The 14,185-nt window shown below is 39.8% G+C and overlaps 1 protein-coding gene across 1 annotated transcript in view; it reads left to right on the forward strand.

Annotated features, from left to right (window-relative positions):
• The window catches only part of GREB1L (GREB1 like retinoic acid receptor coactivator), a 165,362-nt gene that overhangs the window by 134,691 nt on the left and 16,486 nt on the right, over positions 1 to 14,185 (forward strand). Inside the window, exons 23-28 of the mRNA XM_043979628.1 lie at positions 2,166 to 2,268; positions 6,285 to 6,443; positions 6,848 to 6,987; positions 9,600 to 9,761; positions 9,854 to 10,058; positions 12,938 to 13,103. Coding sequence (XP_043835563.1) covers positions 2,166 to 2,268; positions 6,285 to 6,443; positions 6,848 to 6,987; positions 9,600 to 9,761; positions 9,854 to 10,058; positions 12,938 to 13,103 — 935 coding nt within the window. The remainder of the gene's footprint in view (positions 1 to 2,165; positions 2,269 to 6,284; positions 6,444 to 6,847; positions 6,988 to 9,599; positions 9,762 to 9,853; positions 10,059 to 12,937; positions 13,104 to 14,185) is intronic.

Genomic DNA, 14,185 nt, shown 5'->3' on the forward strand with positions numbered 1-14,185 from the left:
TAAGGGTCACCCAGTAATTCTAGTGTTGAAAATAAGCTAAGAGCATTATAAAAGAAACAGAACAGAGCTGTCTGTTCAAAGATTTTTATAGCACTATTATTTCTTATTGAAAACCCTGCCCCCAAAACTAGATGTTTGCCCAAAAGGGAATTTCCAATAGGGAAGTTAAATAAATTGTGAAAAATTAACATTATGGAATATTATAATACAATTAAAATTGAACCGCATTAGAAATATAAAAATATGAAAAACCCTTTAGGAAATACTCAAAAGCATCAGAAGAACAAAATGCATATTAACTCAAAATGATAAAATAGCTAATAATGAGCACTTTAATGTTTGCAGAGTACTTTAGATATGTTATCTCATTTTATTCTCACATCAAGGATAAAATTAAGAGTAGGCACTATTATTATCCTTTTACAGATGTGGAAACTGAGGCAAACAGAGGTTAAGTGACTTGTTCAGGGTCATACAACTAGTGAGTATCTGAGGCTGGATTTCAACTCAAGTCTTCCTGACTCTAGGCCCAGCACTCTGTCCACTGAGCCGCCTTGTACCTCTTTTAAAAATATATACAGGGGGCAGCTAAGTAGCCCAGTAGATTACAGCACCAACCCTGGATACAGGAGTATCTGAGTTCAAATCCAGCCTCAGACACTTAACACATACTAGCTGTGTGACCCTAGGCAAGTCACTTAACCCCCATTGCCTAGCAAAAAACAAAACAAAACAAATTTAAATAAAAAAAAAATAAAGAAACTTAAGAAACTTTAAAATATATATATATATGATAATTTTTTTAAATGAATGAAAATGAATGAGTAAACTAAAAATCTTGATGGGGACATAGAATAATTGTACAGTTATGATATATAATGCACTGATTTAAATGTAAATAGTTGTAAAACAACTCTAATTGGATGTATTAATGTTTAATATAAAAGTTAGAATAAATTATTAATTTTAAAAAGTAGGGACCAAACTTGTTCTTCTTGGCCCTAGTGAAAGAACTATGGGTAAAAGTTAGGTGTAGGCAGATTTCAGCTCAATGAAGGGACAAAATTCCTGAGATTTAGAGATGGTCATAAAAGGAACAGGCTACTTTGGTAGATAAAGAATTCCTTGTCACTCTAGGTATTTAAGCAAAAGCTTAAATACCTGTAGGTGGGGATACTATAAAAATGATTCATGTTTCAGCTTATTATTGTTAATAGCAATAATGATAGCAAAAAAAGTAAAATCTCTGACATTTGTAGAGAACTTTAAGGTTTGCAAGGTGCTTTATGAATATTATTTCATTTGAACCTTGTAATAAATGGGGAGTAGATGCTATTATTGGCTTCATTTGTAAAATGAGAAAACTGACAGCAGAAGTTAAGTGACTTGCCCAAGTTCACACAGCTGGTAAGTATCTGAGGCCATATTTGAACTCCAGTCTTCCTAACTCCAGGTTCAGTGCTCTATCCACAGCACCACCTACCTACTTAACGTTGTTCAGCCTAGGTGATCTCTAATGTGTCTTCCAACTATAAATTCTATCATTCTAATATACCATCAACTTTACCAACAGATGAATAATGAAAATGATTGGGGGGCGGCTAGGTGGCACAGCGGATAAAGCACCGGCCCTGGATTCAGGAGTACCTGAGTTCAAATCTGGCCTCAGACACTTGACACTTACTAGCTGTGTGACCCTGGGCAAGTCACTTAACCCCCATTGCCCCGCAAAAACAAACAAACAAACAAAAAATGATCATGAAAATACTGATTTTTAAAACTAAAATTTGTCTTTATATGATTTTATTCTTTTTTTAATAAAGGTGGGTTTTTATGTGTTTAGAAAAAAAAGAAATAGTATCCTTATTATCCTCCCTCCTGAGTTAGAAGTAAATGATGGGGGGGCAGCTAGGTGGCGCAGTGAATAGAGCACCGGCCCTGGAGTCAGGAGTACCTGAGTTCAAATCCGGCCTCAGACACTTTACACACTTACTAGCTGTGTGACCCTGGGCAAGTCACTTAACCCCAATTGCCTCACTAAAAAAAAAAAAAGAAGTAAATGATGGACTTTATTACTAATGTAATATTTGTTTATTATGAATAAAAATTTTTTTCCTCTTTTTTCCCATTGTTTTCCTTCTCCTGCTTCCAAATGTTTCCATCAGGTGGGAAAGACTGGCTCCTATCTGCAATTCCTCAGAATTCTCTTCCGCATGCTCATCAGGTTACTGGAGGTCGATGTGTTTGACGAGGAAGAGATTAATATCAGTAAGTGTGGCACAAGAATTCTCAAAGGCCTTTTTGTGCAGTAAAATGTTGGAGGGAAAGGGGAAGGGAGGGTATAGATTACAAAGAAAATGAAATTGTCCTGTGTTTCCAACATCTTCTGATATTTCATTTGTAAAAGCCTTTTGAAGGCTTCTTTTGTATCCCCAACAGGCATGATGCCGGGGGAATTAATAGGTGCCTATTAACTATTTGTTCGGAATGAATGGAAAAGTATTTTTCAGCACTTAATATGTGCTGAGTACTGTGCTAAGCACCGGAGACAGAGAGAAAAGTGAGACAGGCACTGCTTCCAAAAAAGAAGCTCATGTTCTAAAAGTGGGAGAGACTACACCCGGAGAAGGGTCTGCCTGCCTGCAGGGAAAATGGAAAAGCCCTTTGGAATACCATCAAGGCGGATGGTAATGAGTGAATGAAAGAATTGAGTCTAGTGGGAGATCATGAAATTTAATGTGGTCATGTTCACAGACTGTCTTGCCCAGGTATCCAGAATGGATTCTTATCTTCTGTCTCTTGTGAGCTTTCTCCCTATTTCCATTAACAAGACAATTAAATGGCTAAGGAAATTGGAATTTAAAATCATTTCCAGTAAGATATAGTTAATAGTGCTTGATTAGGTCAGTAGTCAAGCAGATGATTATTACTACCAGTAATAATAATAACTCATGTTTACAAAGCACTTTAAGGTTTATGAAGTGCTTTGCTTTCAACCCTGTAAAGTAGGTAAGTAGAGGCCTCCTCCTTTGGGTGAGGAGAAAGAAATTCACTGATAGGACTTTTAACTCTGCATATCTCTTTTCCAGTTTGGTCTCTCTTTTCACTCTCCAAAATGCAAGCATCTTGCTTCTCTAGTTCCCTCCCCCATTCAAGTGTGACAATGAGATAATGCTAGGAAGGAAATGATGTCCTGACCTGCCTACTCCTAGAAATGGATCAGATCAGGGGCATGCTGGAGCCAACTTATATTGCCTTATGAGAGCTGATTGTTAAAATTTTCTGAGTAAACATTTGTGCCTTGGAAATTGGTAAATGCTACAAATCGGGGGTGATTTATTGTCTTAAGTTGTCTAGACTTAGGAAAGTGTTGGAGGAATTTTTGATAATATAGATTAAACTTTAAAATGTCATGCATGCTTTTAAAAAAAAGTTTTTAAGTTCACAGAAAGCCATTTGTTAAACATTTACCAGCACCCCGCTGAGTTCAGCCCTAGTAGGATACAGCCACAATGGGGAAGGCCTGTGAATTCTGCTTCAATATAGATTAGACCTTTAAGGTCTAGGCTGGCTTAGGGTCATTTCTTAAAATTAATCTAGAGAGTTCACTCCAAGGCAGAACTGAATTAGACGGGCAGTTAGGTGGTGCAGTGGATAAAGCACTGGCCCTGGATTCAGGAGGACCTGAGTTTAAATTCAGCCTCAGGCACTTGACACTTACTAGCTGTGTGACCCTGGGCAAGTCACTTAACCCTCATTGCCCTGCAAAAAAAAAAAAAGAAGAACTGAATTAGACTATCCACCTTAGATTAAGTAGGTTACTTTCAGATTGTCCTAAAACAGCTTCCTTACAATACTTTTCTTTTTCTCATATGTGTAAAAATTAATATAACTCTCAAGAAATGTTTTATTCTTATTTTTCATTGAGGGGAGCAAAGAAGGGAGGGGAGGCTGAAGAAAAACCCCGACATATATGCATTCACAAACAGGATATTTTTCCCCTCCCCAGTTTACATTCATGCTTGCACATCATCCCACCCCACCCCAATTCCCCTCCGTTCCAAGATGAGACAGATGCCCGTGTATCTTGTAAAGTGGGCTGGAACCTCTAGCCCAACTCTGCAAACTATGTGAGGCCCCTGGCATACTCCTAAATGGGGCTGGGCCAGACCTCTGAGGGTTCCTCCAAGACTCAAACTAATCCTTCAAGCCTCTGCCCTGTGGCTAAACTAGAATTAAATGTATTTCAATCATAAAGGAGTTTTTAATCCCAGTCATCTCATTACTCATAAAATATCCCTAGTGTCCATGAAGAAATTTCAGCCATCATATTTCCTTACTTCAGAAGATTCTATGCCATTCCATTCAACATTTATTAATTGCCAACTGTGTGCAAGGCACTGTGGAATCTATGATTTTACCACCGAGTATTCCCTCTACTTGTATAGATCACAGAGGTACTTAGATGGATAGTGAGGGAATGGAGCCTGGAGTTAGAAAGACGTGCATTTGAATTCAGCCTCAAGACATTTATTACCTGTGTGACCCTGAGCATAGTCACTTAACCTCTGGCTGCCTCAGTTTCTTCAACTGTAAAATGGAGATAATAACAGTATCTGCCTCCCAGGGTAGTTTTGAGGATCAGTTGAGATAATATTTGTAAAGCATTTTAGTATAATGCCTGGCACATAGTAAATACTATATTAAAAATGCATAGTCCCAGGGCAGCTAGGTGGCACAGTAGATAGAGCACCAGCCATGGAGTCAGGAGGATCTGAGTTCAAATTTGGCCTCAGACACTTAACACTCACTAGCTGTGTGACCCTGGGCAAGTCACCTAATCCCAATTGCCTTAAAAAAAAAAAAGCATAGTTCCTTTCTCCTTCACTCTATATCTTTGTGGATTTTGTGAGTTGCTTTAGCAATGAAATTTTCACGACCTCATGAACAGCCTTCCAATGACTAGCCTCTGTGTACTTTAGCTAATGTTTTTTGTTTGTGTGTTTAGTCATTTTTTAATCATCTCTTACTCTTCATGACTTCTTCTTGGGTTTTCTTGGCAAAGATACTAGAGTAGCTTGCCCCTTGTTTCTCTAGCTCATTTTACAGATGAGGAAACTGAGGCAAACGAGGTAAAGTGACTTGGCCAGGGTCACACAGATAGTATCTGAGGCCAGATCTGGACTCACAAAGATGAGTCTTTCTGACTCCAGGCCCAGCACTCTATCTGCAGCACCACCCAGGTAGGCTAGTCCTTAAACAAATCATGCAGTCCACCACTGGCCTGTATCACTTGATGGTTGGACCCATCTAAACTTCTGTCCCTCAGGAATGACCTTTAAGAACCCAAGACTACCTCCTTAGCACAGTATGACACCAAACTGAATAGGATTTTAGTGACAATTTCTGTATCATGTCATAACCATTTAGAATTTTAATTGACAAAAATTACTTTTAAGACAATTGAGCTGTGAACCAAGGTAGATGAGAAAAACTAGATCTTTTTAGCAAATGGTTCTGTTTGCCTAATTGACTTTATTACTCACCCTCCCTGTAGTGGGATAGACCTGAATAGACTTTTTTGGGGGGGGGGATTGGTTTTTTTACAGGGCAGTGGGGGTTAAGTGACTTGCCCAGGGTCATACAACTAGTAAGTATCAAGTGTCTGAGGCTGGATTTGAACTCAGGTCCTCCTGAATCCTAGACCAGTGCTTTATCCACTGTACCACCTAGCTGCCCTCATCACTGAAACAATATAAATTACTTTTCCACACCTGCACATATACATTTGAGGACTCAGATGAATTTTAAAATGGAAAAGACACTAAATTTGAAAGATTCTACACATGTACAGGTCTGACCTGGTTAAGCTCACAACATCTGGATGGTGAGATATTGTTTGGTGTTAGAGGGTCAGAGTATTAGGAAAATTGAGGCAGTCCTACAGAGATAGAAGCTGACTGCCAAGCAATATTATGCCTATAGCAACTGGATTCTGATTGGTCTGGGCAATTCTAGACTTAGGAATTGCTTCCATAGATTTCTGGGGTTTCTAAAACAAGGGCAAGAGCAGTAATCGAAGCCCCCAAACTGCATAATGAGGCTGCATTTTCCAGTGCACAGATCTGATAATACCTTATTCCGATTTCTCCTACCCTGTGACAGAGGATTCCTCCATTTTTCTGAAATGTCTCTTTCTGACCTCTTCAATGATTGTTTTTTATGATTTTCCTTCCTTCCTGGCTGGCATGATGTCTGACATCTCCGTCTGATTTCTGCTTTAGGTCACAGTGAGAACAGTGAGACGATCAGTCCACCAGAGAGGGATCACTGGCCCGACATTGAGAACTTTGGCAAAATGCCTTTTAATGTCAGTGTACATGATCCCAAGTACAGTCTGATGAGTCCAGTGTACACTGAAAAGTTGGCTGGAATCAAGCAAGGTTAGTGCAAATTGAGTCAGACTTTCCAGTGTTGAATGTCAAGGTTCCAGCGAGTCTGGGGAGTTGGTCTCCTGGAACAAGCTGATCCCTAAGAGCAACCTATGGAGACGTGTGTGTGTGTGTGTGTGTGTGTGTGTGTGTGTGTGTGTGTGTGTGTGTGTATTACATGAGGCTCTCACTCCCCTTATGAGCTCATTTTCCTTCCCTCCTTCCTTCCCTCTGTTTCTCTCTTACACATAAATCACAAGCCTCGATTTTCAAGACTTTAGCTCAAGCCCCTAATTGTGGTAGAGAACCCCTTCTGCTTCAGCTAGTTAGGACTCAAAAGTGGCTTCTTCTCCTCATGTGTATTCAGGCCTTGTAAATGTATTATGGGGTGGGTTTTCCCCCTTCTTTGTGCACAGAAGCAAAAAAGGAAGCCAAATTGGAGGAACCCATGAAGCGAGAGACCGTCTCCATGATGCTAACCAAGTATTCTGCTTACAACACATTCCATCACTGTGAACAATGCCACCAGTACATGGACATCCACCCTGCGTCCCAGGTGAGGCTTACCTGTCCCTGCTACTACATAAAGACACTGGTGTTTAAGCTGCACTGGGAGAGTGATTCTCAAGTAGGATGTAAATTGAGGAATTGTAGAGATAGAAAATGTATTCCTGTTGATGACAAAGATTTTCCATAGGGTTTTCCCAGCATACTCTTGGTAGAGACTTAGACCTGATAATGTAAAAGACCTTTGGACTGGTGGCCAAAATGTGTGATGGAACAATCTGGAAAAGTTTGGGTTTGGTTGTTTTTTATTAGTTAGGGACAGAGAAGAGAACAGAGTATTAGTTCCATGTCATATTTAGAAGTTCTAAAAGTACTTCATATATAACATAACTTGGTTTTAGATTAGAAAGACTATCCTTAAATAATCGGATTATAAGAGTATAGAAAACTAGGAAAGTTGCATTTTTTTAAAAAAAGTTTTATTCTTCATTGATCAAAATAATGGCACTGTCTTCGAGTTATTTCCTATTTGGCTGCTGAGTTGCCCTGAGCCAGCAATGTTCTCTCCCCTCCTCCCTTCCCCTGGTATGGAATGCAATTGATGAAGGAACTTGGAAAATAGAATTATTTATTGCTGTATACAGTTAGAATCAACTAGACAGGGAAACAAGCTCACTTAGCATTCTAGCACCTTCTTATGGCATATTTGAGCAGCAAAGTTGAAGGCAGAGGAGCTACCCACATCTTGGAGGAATCAGTAAAGCACTTCTCTCCCCACTATACCTGGGGGGAAATTATTATCCTGTTCATGGGTCAGAATAACTTTCTTCCCTTTATCTTTATGAACCTTTTTACCTTTAGCTATGATGACTAGGTCTACCACCCCAAGAAAAAAATAAGCAGAAGGTAAATATCCTGCTTCAGGTTGACTATTGTTTCTCCATAGTTCTTCATTCAGTCTTGGCTAAAACTATAGTAAAACTATAAATGCATTGATAGAATCTTTATTTAGTTTTGTTTGTCAGTAATAATAATAGCTTGCATAGATGTGTTTGTGTGTATGTGTGTCACTTTAAGATCTCCAAAAAGCTTTATTTATATTTAATCATCACAACAACTCTGAGATGTAGGTGCTATTATTATTCCCATTTTACAGATGAGGAAACTGAGGCAGAGAAGGGTTAAGTGACTTGCCCAGGGTCACATACTTAGTAAGTGTCCAGACAGTGATTCAAACTCACATCTTCTTGATTCCCAAGTCCATCACTCTATACACTGTGACTCCTAGTTACCTAAAAATATTATGGGGATAAAAGACGACCTGAGCAAAAAATATCTATTTGTATTTAAATTTGCTTTAAAAAAAAAAGAAAAAAAACATGTAAAATATTGATGTGTTTCTGTGTGATGTGGGTAATCGTTGACTTGTCACACATAGAGTATTTAGATAATTATATTTGTGATTCTTTTCTTTTACAGAATATGTTACTCCTAAATAAATAAATCTACCTACCTTCTAGTATCTTACAGATAAAACCAACAAAGTATTCTTGAATTGAGCTAAGTCTTGGCAGCTTCATTAAGTTTTTATAAGGCATGTGAAGATATCAGTTAGGACTCAGTTAATGAAAGAGCATGGAATAAACCCTTCTCTAGAAATTTTTTAAAAGTTATTAGACTTGGGGCAGCTAGGTGGCGCAGTGGATAGATCACCGGCCCTGGATTCAGGAGGACCTGAATTCAAATTTGGCCTAAGACACTTGACACTTATTAGCTGTGTGACCCTGGGCAAGTCACTTAACCCCAATAGCCTCACCCCCCCCCCAAAAAAAAAAGTTCTTAGACTTTTATTTGTCTTGGGATATGTCTTGTGTCCCTGACTGACTCCACAGCTTTTTGTTATGCAGTCAGGTCCAACTCTTCATTTTCTTGGCAAGGACACTGGAAGGCTTTGTCACTTTCTTCTCCTTGTCATTTTACAGATGAAAAACCTGAGGCATACAGGGTTAAGTGAGTTGCCTAGGATCACACAGTAACTATCTGAGGCCAGATTTGAACTCAGTTCTTCCTGACTCCAGGTCCAGTGCTCTATCCACTGCACTGCCTAGCTGCCCTACTGGGCACCATAGTCTGGTGGAAAAAGAAGAGTCAGAAGCCCCTGGTTCAAATCCCAACAGCTACTACTTTTGTTACGCTAGGCAAACATCAAACTCTCTGCATCTCAGTTTCTTCATCTTTTGAGTATGGAGTTGAACTAAATAATCTATAAGATCCCTTCCAATTCCCTATGGCTTGTTGACCATGTAGAATGGAACAAGATACTTCATAGGCCATTCTGTATTTTGCATTAAAGTAACTGTGGTTCAAAGGAAATGGATACAAAATTCACATTAAGCAGCAGCTGTTCTGTGAATGTTGTGGAAGAGATGCATCAAAAATTAAGAACAGCTCCCGAGAAAGGAAATGCTTGTCCATTGTGGGTCTCTCTGTTTTGAGCATACAAACATGGCCTTTGGAGGATTTCAAATTCTTGTTAGTTATTATTATTATTATTATTAGTCCCAACCCTGTTACTTTATTAGAAAATAAAGTGAGAGGTATGACCAGACTTTCTGCAAACCATAGGTTTATATTCCTCTCCCCTTTGCCTTGCCAATGCAGATGTCCGACTCTACCCTTCACGCATTCACATTCTCTTCCTCCATGTTGGGAGAAGAGGTTCAGCTCCACTTCATCATCCCCAAATCCAAAGAAAGCCATTTTGTCTTCAGCAAGCAAGGCAAACACCTGGAGAGTATGCGGCTGCCTCTGGTGTCTGATAAGGTGGGTGAGCATTGTGTCTAGCCACAGGAAGCATGGGGTGGAGGTAGTTGTCTAGAACTGCTTTAACCTTATATGATTTTTTCTTTCGGCAGAATTTGAATGTAGTCAAGAGCCCAATCTTCACTCCTTCCAGTGGCCGACATGAACAAGGCCTGCTGAACCTTTACCATGCAATGGAAGGCATCAGCCACCTTCATCTCCTAGTGGTCAAAGAGTATGAGATGCCACTGTATCGCAAATACTGGCCCAACCACATCATGCTGGTGCTTCCTGGCATGTTCAACAATGCTGGTGTTGGTAAGCAGTTCTGCATCTTTTGGAACCCGAAGTGAGAAATCCAACTTCTTACTTCATCTTCATGGCCTGAAATCTGAGAACTAACAGCTTTTTAGGATTAGGGAGTACTGGGTTCCTCCTAAGAAAGAGTTCCTATGGTCTTTATCACATCTTTGAAGTTGGTTTACTGCTAGTAGAAAATGGAGGGATTTTTTATGTTAACTTTTTCCCCTGACCCTCTCTGTTTAGCACCATATTCCCATCAAATGTTTTTAGTTCCAAAGAAGAAGTTGTCACCATATGTACAAAAAACAGACTGAAAAGTATTTTAGGATACTCCCTTATATATTCTCATGAAATGTCATGGAGTGATCCAATAGTGCAGTAGTTTGAACACTTTGATGAACCTTTTCCCCCATATTTCCCCCATATTCCTCATTCCACTTTAGGCCCTGAGGGTACAATTTTGAGCTGGGACACTGAGCCTATTCCCATCTAAAGAGGCTCCAAGAGGCCCAATCCTGCCTGCATCAGCTATAGTTTTATGGACACCAGAGGGGCTGAGTCAGTTCTTAGGACCAGCTTCAGAACGAATAATATCACTGGTACTAATAACATCCATTTGATTGACCAGTAAGGGTGGCTACGACAATCTTGAGTGTTCTTTCCAAGTAAAACAGGAGCAAAGGACTGAATTCCCACTGAAAACAGTTTGGGAGATAGAACTATTGAGGAAATAGTGGTGATGTCTGGAACCTCCAACCAAATCTGATATGCAGGGCAGTTGTTGCTCTGGTCACTGAATCGTGGCTCTCCAGTTGAGAATGAAGCTTACCAGGGTTTAAAGATAAGCTCAGTAGTGGTTAATCATCAGATTGACCTTTCAAGGGGAAGTGATAACAGCTGGTAATTGACTCGGCTCTTTGCCCAGATGAATATATCACAATGCCACCAGAGTAGTTCACCTGAAATAATTCAGAAGCAGAACTTTCACCATCTACATATTTCTCTCTCTTGTCTTTTTGCTCTGATAATCATGTTTTCCCCCTCCTCTAATCTCTTCCCTGTTTCCTCCCCTCTTCTTTCTTCCTTTCCCCTTTCCCCCTTGACCTCCCTTAATCTCACATGTTTTCAAAGATTAGCTGTATGCCTTAAGGAATATTTTATATTCCTTGTTCTTGATTCTAAATTTTGTGACTTGAATCTTTTGCATTTTTCTCACTCAAAAAATAATTATCTCCTAATAAAACTAACAGAATTAAATTACTTTTTACTTGCATTCAGTCCTCCTTTGAGTTTTTGTCAGTCAGTGGCTTTTGATAGAAAAAGTTTCTCTAGCCTTCAGCTAGAAATAAATAGCAAATTCTCCACACATACCCCCTCCCCCTTTTTTTTTGGTTCTAGTTTTTCTACTGTTTTTGTTTGGAGAACACTCTAGTCCTAGTTCCTTCAGTGTCCATGGTATATTCTTTAATGATAGGTTTTATTTTAAAAGTCTGAACAGTTTCCCTGACCTCTTCAAATGATTGTCTTCTTGGTTCCTTCCTATTCTCTCCCTCTCTCTCTCTCTCTCTCTCTCTCTCTCTCTCTCTCTCTCTCTCTCTCTCTCTTCCTTTTATTTATTTCTTGTGTATTCTCTCTTCTTCCTGAAAATGAGTGAGGTAGACTGGGTGGTGCTTTCTAGCACAAAGTTCTGCTTTTTATTCCAGGCCATCTCTTTTATATCACAAGGTGCAAATGAAGGAGAATATGTTGCATCCAGTTAGTTAAATGATAGTAAAGAGAAGAATAAACCTGAAAACTCCCAAGGTTAAAGGAAATACAAGGGGCAGCTAGGTGGCACAGTGGATAAAGCACTGGCCCTGGATTCAGGAGGACCTGAGTTCAAATCTGGCCTCAGACACTTGATACTTACTAGCTGTGTGACCCTGGGAAAGTCACTTAACCCCAATTGCCTCACCAAAATAAATAAATAAATAAATGATTTTTTAAAAAATAAAGCCTAGGGAGTCCCACTTAGAATGGTAGACTTGACTTCCTTCTGGCCTTCAAGATAAACAAGAGAGTTCTCTAGAAGAATAATACTAACAGTAGCTTCTAATTACATGGCACTTGAAGGTTTAATAAAGTATATCCATTATCTCATTTAATCCTCCCAACAACCCACTGAATTAGGTACTACAGGCATTATTATTCCCCACTTTACAGATGAGGAAACTGAGGCTCAAGAGACTGAGTGTCTTGACCATGGTCACACAATTAGTAAGTATCTAAAGTGGAATTCAAACTCAAGTGTCTCTTAACGTTACCAGGGTTCCAGTGCCCTGGACCCTTTTCAGAGAAGACCCCATTTCCTCAAGTCTCATTGCACATTGTAGATGCTTAACAGTTTTTGATAAATGAACAAATGCATGAATGCACAAATGAATGAATGCACGAGTGAATGAAACCTAAACTGGGGAAATATTAATCAAAGGATTGGATCCAATCATCTCATCAATACTTAGAGTTGGCTACTGAGATTATTGAAAGCTTTGTTTACAGCTATTTTGTGTTGTCTTATGCTAGGGTACACGGAATCTCCAAAGGCCTTGCTTGACTCCTAAGTTTCCAAACCAAGATCAATGGTGTAGGTTTGGGGCTTGAGGGTTTTATCTTTTTTTTTTATTTTAAAATTTAATTTAATTTTTTTTAGTGAGGCAAATGGGGTTAAGTGACTTGCCCAAGGTCACACAGCCAGTAAGTGTTAAGTGTCCGAGGCTGGATTTGAACTCAGGTCCTCCTGACTCCAGGGCCGGTGCTCTATCCACTGTGCCACCTAGCTGCCCTGAGGGTTTTATCTTGTGGAGGGGATTCAGGCCAGAATTGTTCTAAGCAACACAATTTGTATTGCTTTTCAGGTGCAGCAAGGTTCCTCATTAAAGAGCTCTCCTACCACAACCTCGAACTGGAGAGAAACCGCCTGGAGGAACTGGGAGTCAAACGTCAATGCGTCTGGCCTTTTGTAGTAGTCATGGATGACTCCTGTGTCCTGTGGAATCTTCACAGTGTTCAGGAACAATCCAGGTACAGTGATGGTTACAGGCATGGGGATTATAGTGAGACAGGAAAATCAAGCAAGCAGGAAGCATTTATGAAGCTCCTGCCCTGTGCTGGGCACTAGCTAGGGGTTAGAATTAGACATACAAATAATGAAATAATCCCTAAAGATACAGAGAATGGAATCTCTTCTCTCAAGGAAAGAAGACTATATGTAACCCTCATCCCAACTTAATACCGATTCCACAATGAACACACGTAGCAAATAGCAAAGAAACCCCTTTATCCAAATTATAGCAAAATAGAAATCAGAAGATGTATGCCAGACAATACAGAATGAAGGTGCTTTCCCTTTGGGAGCGAGATCACTCAGCTCAACCAAAAGAGTGTCCTTGATCTCACCCAAGAGGAAAACTCACCAAAATCTCTAGTGTGGCAAACTGGGAAGAGGGATGACGTGATGGAGACTATGCATTCATCTCATTTCTTCCCAGAGTCTTTTCCTTCAGCAACCTGGAGTGGGGTTGGCTTCTTCCATCTTCTCTCTCAAAGCTGGATTGCTTAAAGAAGACTCTCACTTGGCAAGTGCCAAAGGAGGGTTCCCACTTGAAAGTCCCCAAAAGGGGACTAAAGATCTCAGCCCACCCCAGCTCCAATAAACCCCTCATGTAGGGCAGGGCCTTTTTCTCCACTGATAAGAAGAAAGCCCCATACCAATGGGCTTTGGCACAAGGGTTATATATGCATAAGTATATACAGACTGAATGCAAAAAGATTTAATGCAGATTGGCTACAAAAGCTTAAAACTTCACAAAGACTTTTGGGGCCTTATGCTGCCAACATAGGCTGATTATAGACTGATTATATCAGTCATTAAGGCTATTTCTGGACCATAAAGGAAAAGAGAACAGATTGTTTTGGATTGCTTTTCACAACTTCCATTCATTCAAAGTCAAGGGTATGATGGCTGCCCGCTCCGGGGAGCAGAGCAGGGTAATATGTCTAATTGATTACCTTCCCCATTCTCCATTTTGTACTTGGGCAGTACTTTGTAGCCATAGAGTTAGAAGGAATCTTTGAGCTCATCTAGTGAGGTTCTTAATCTAGGG

This window comes from Dromiciops gliroides, chromosome 1 (genome assembly GCF_019393635.1).
Source record: "Dromiciops gliroides isolate mDroGli1 chromosome 1, mDroGli1.pri, whole genome shotgun sequence".
NCBI lineage: Eukaryota > Metazoa > Chordata > Mammalia > Microbiotheria > Microbiotheriidae > Dromiciops > Dromiciops gliroides.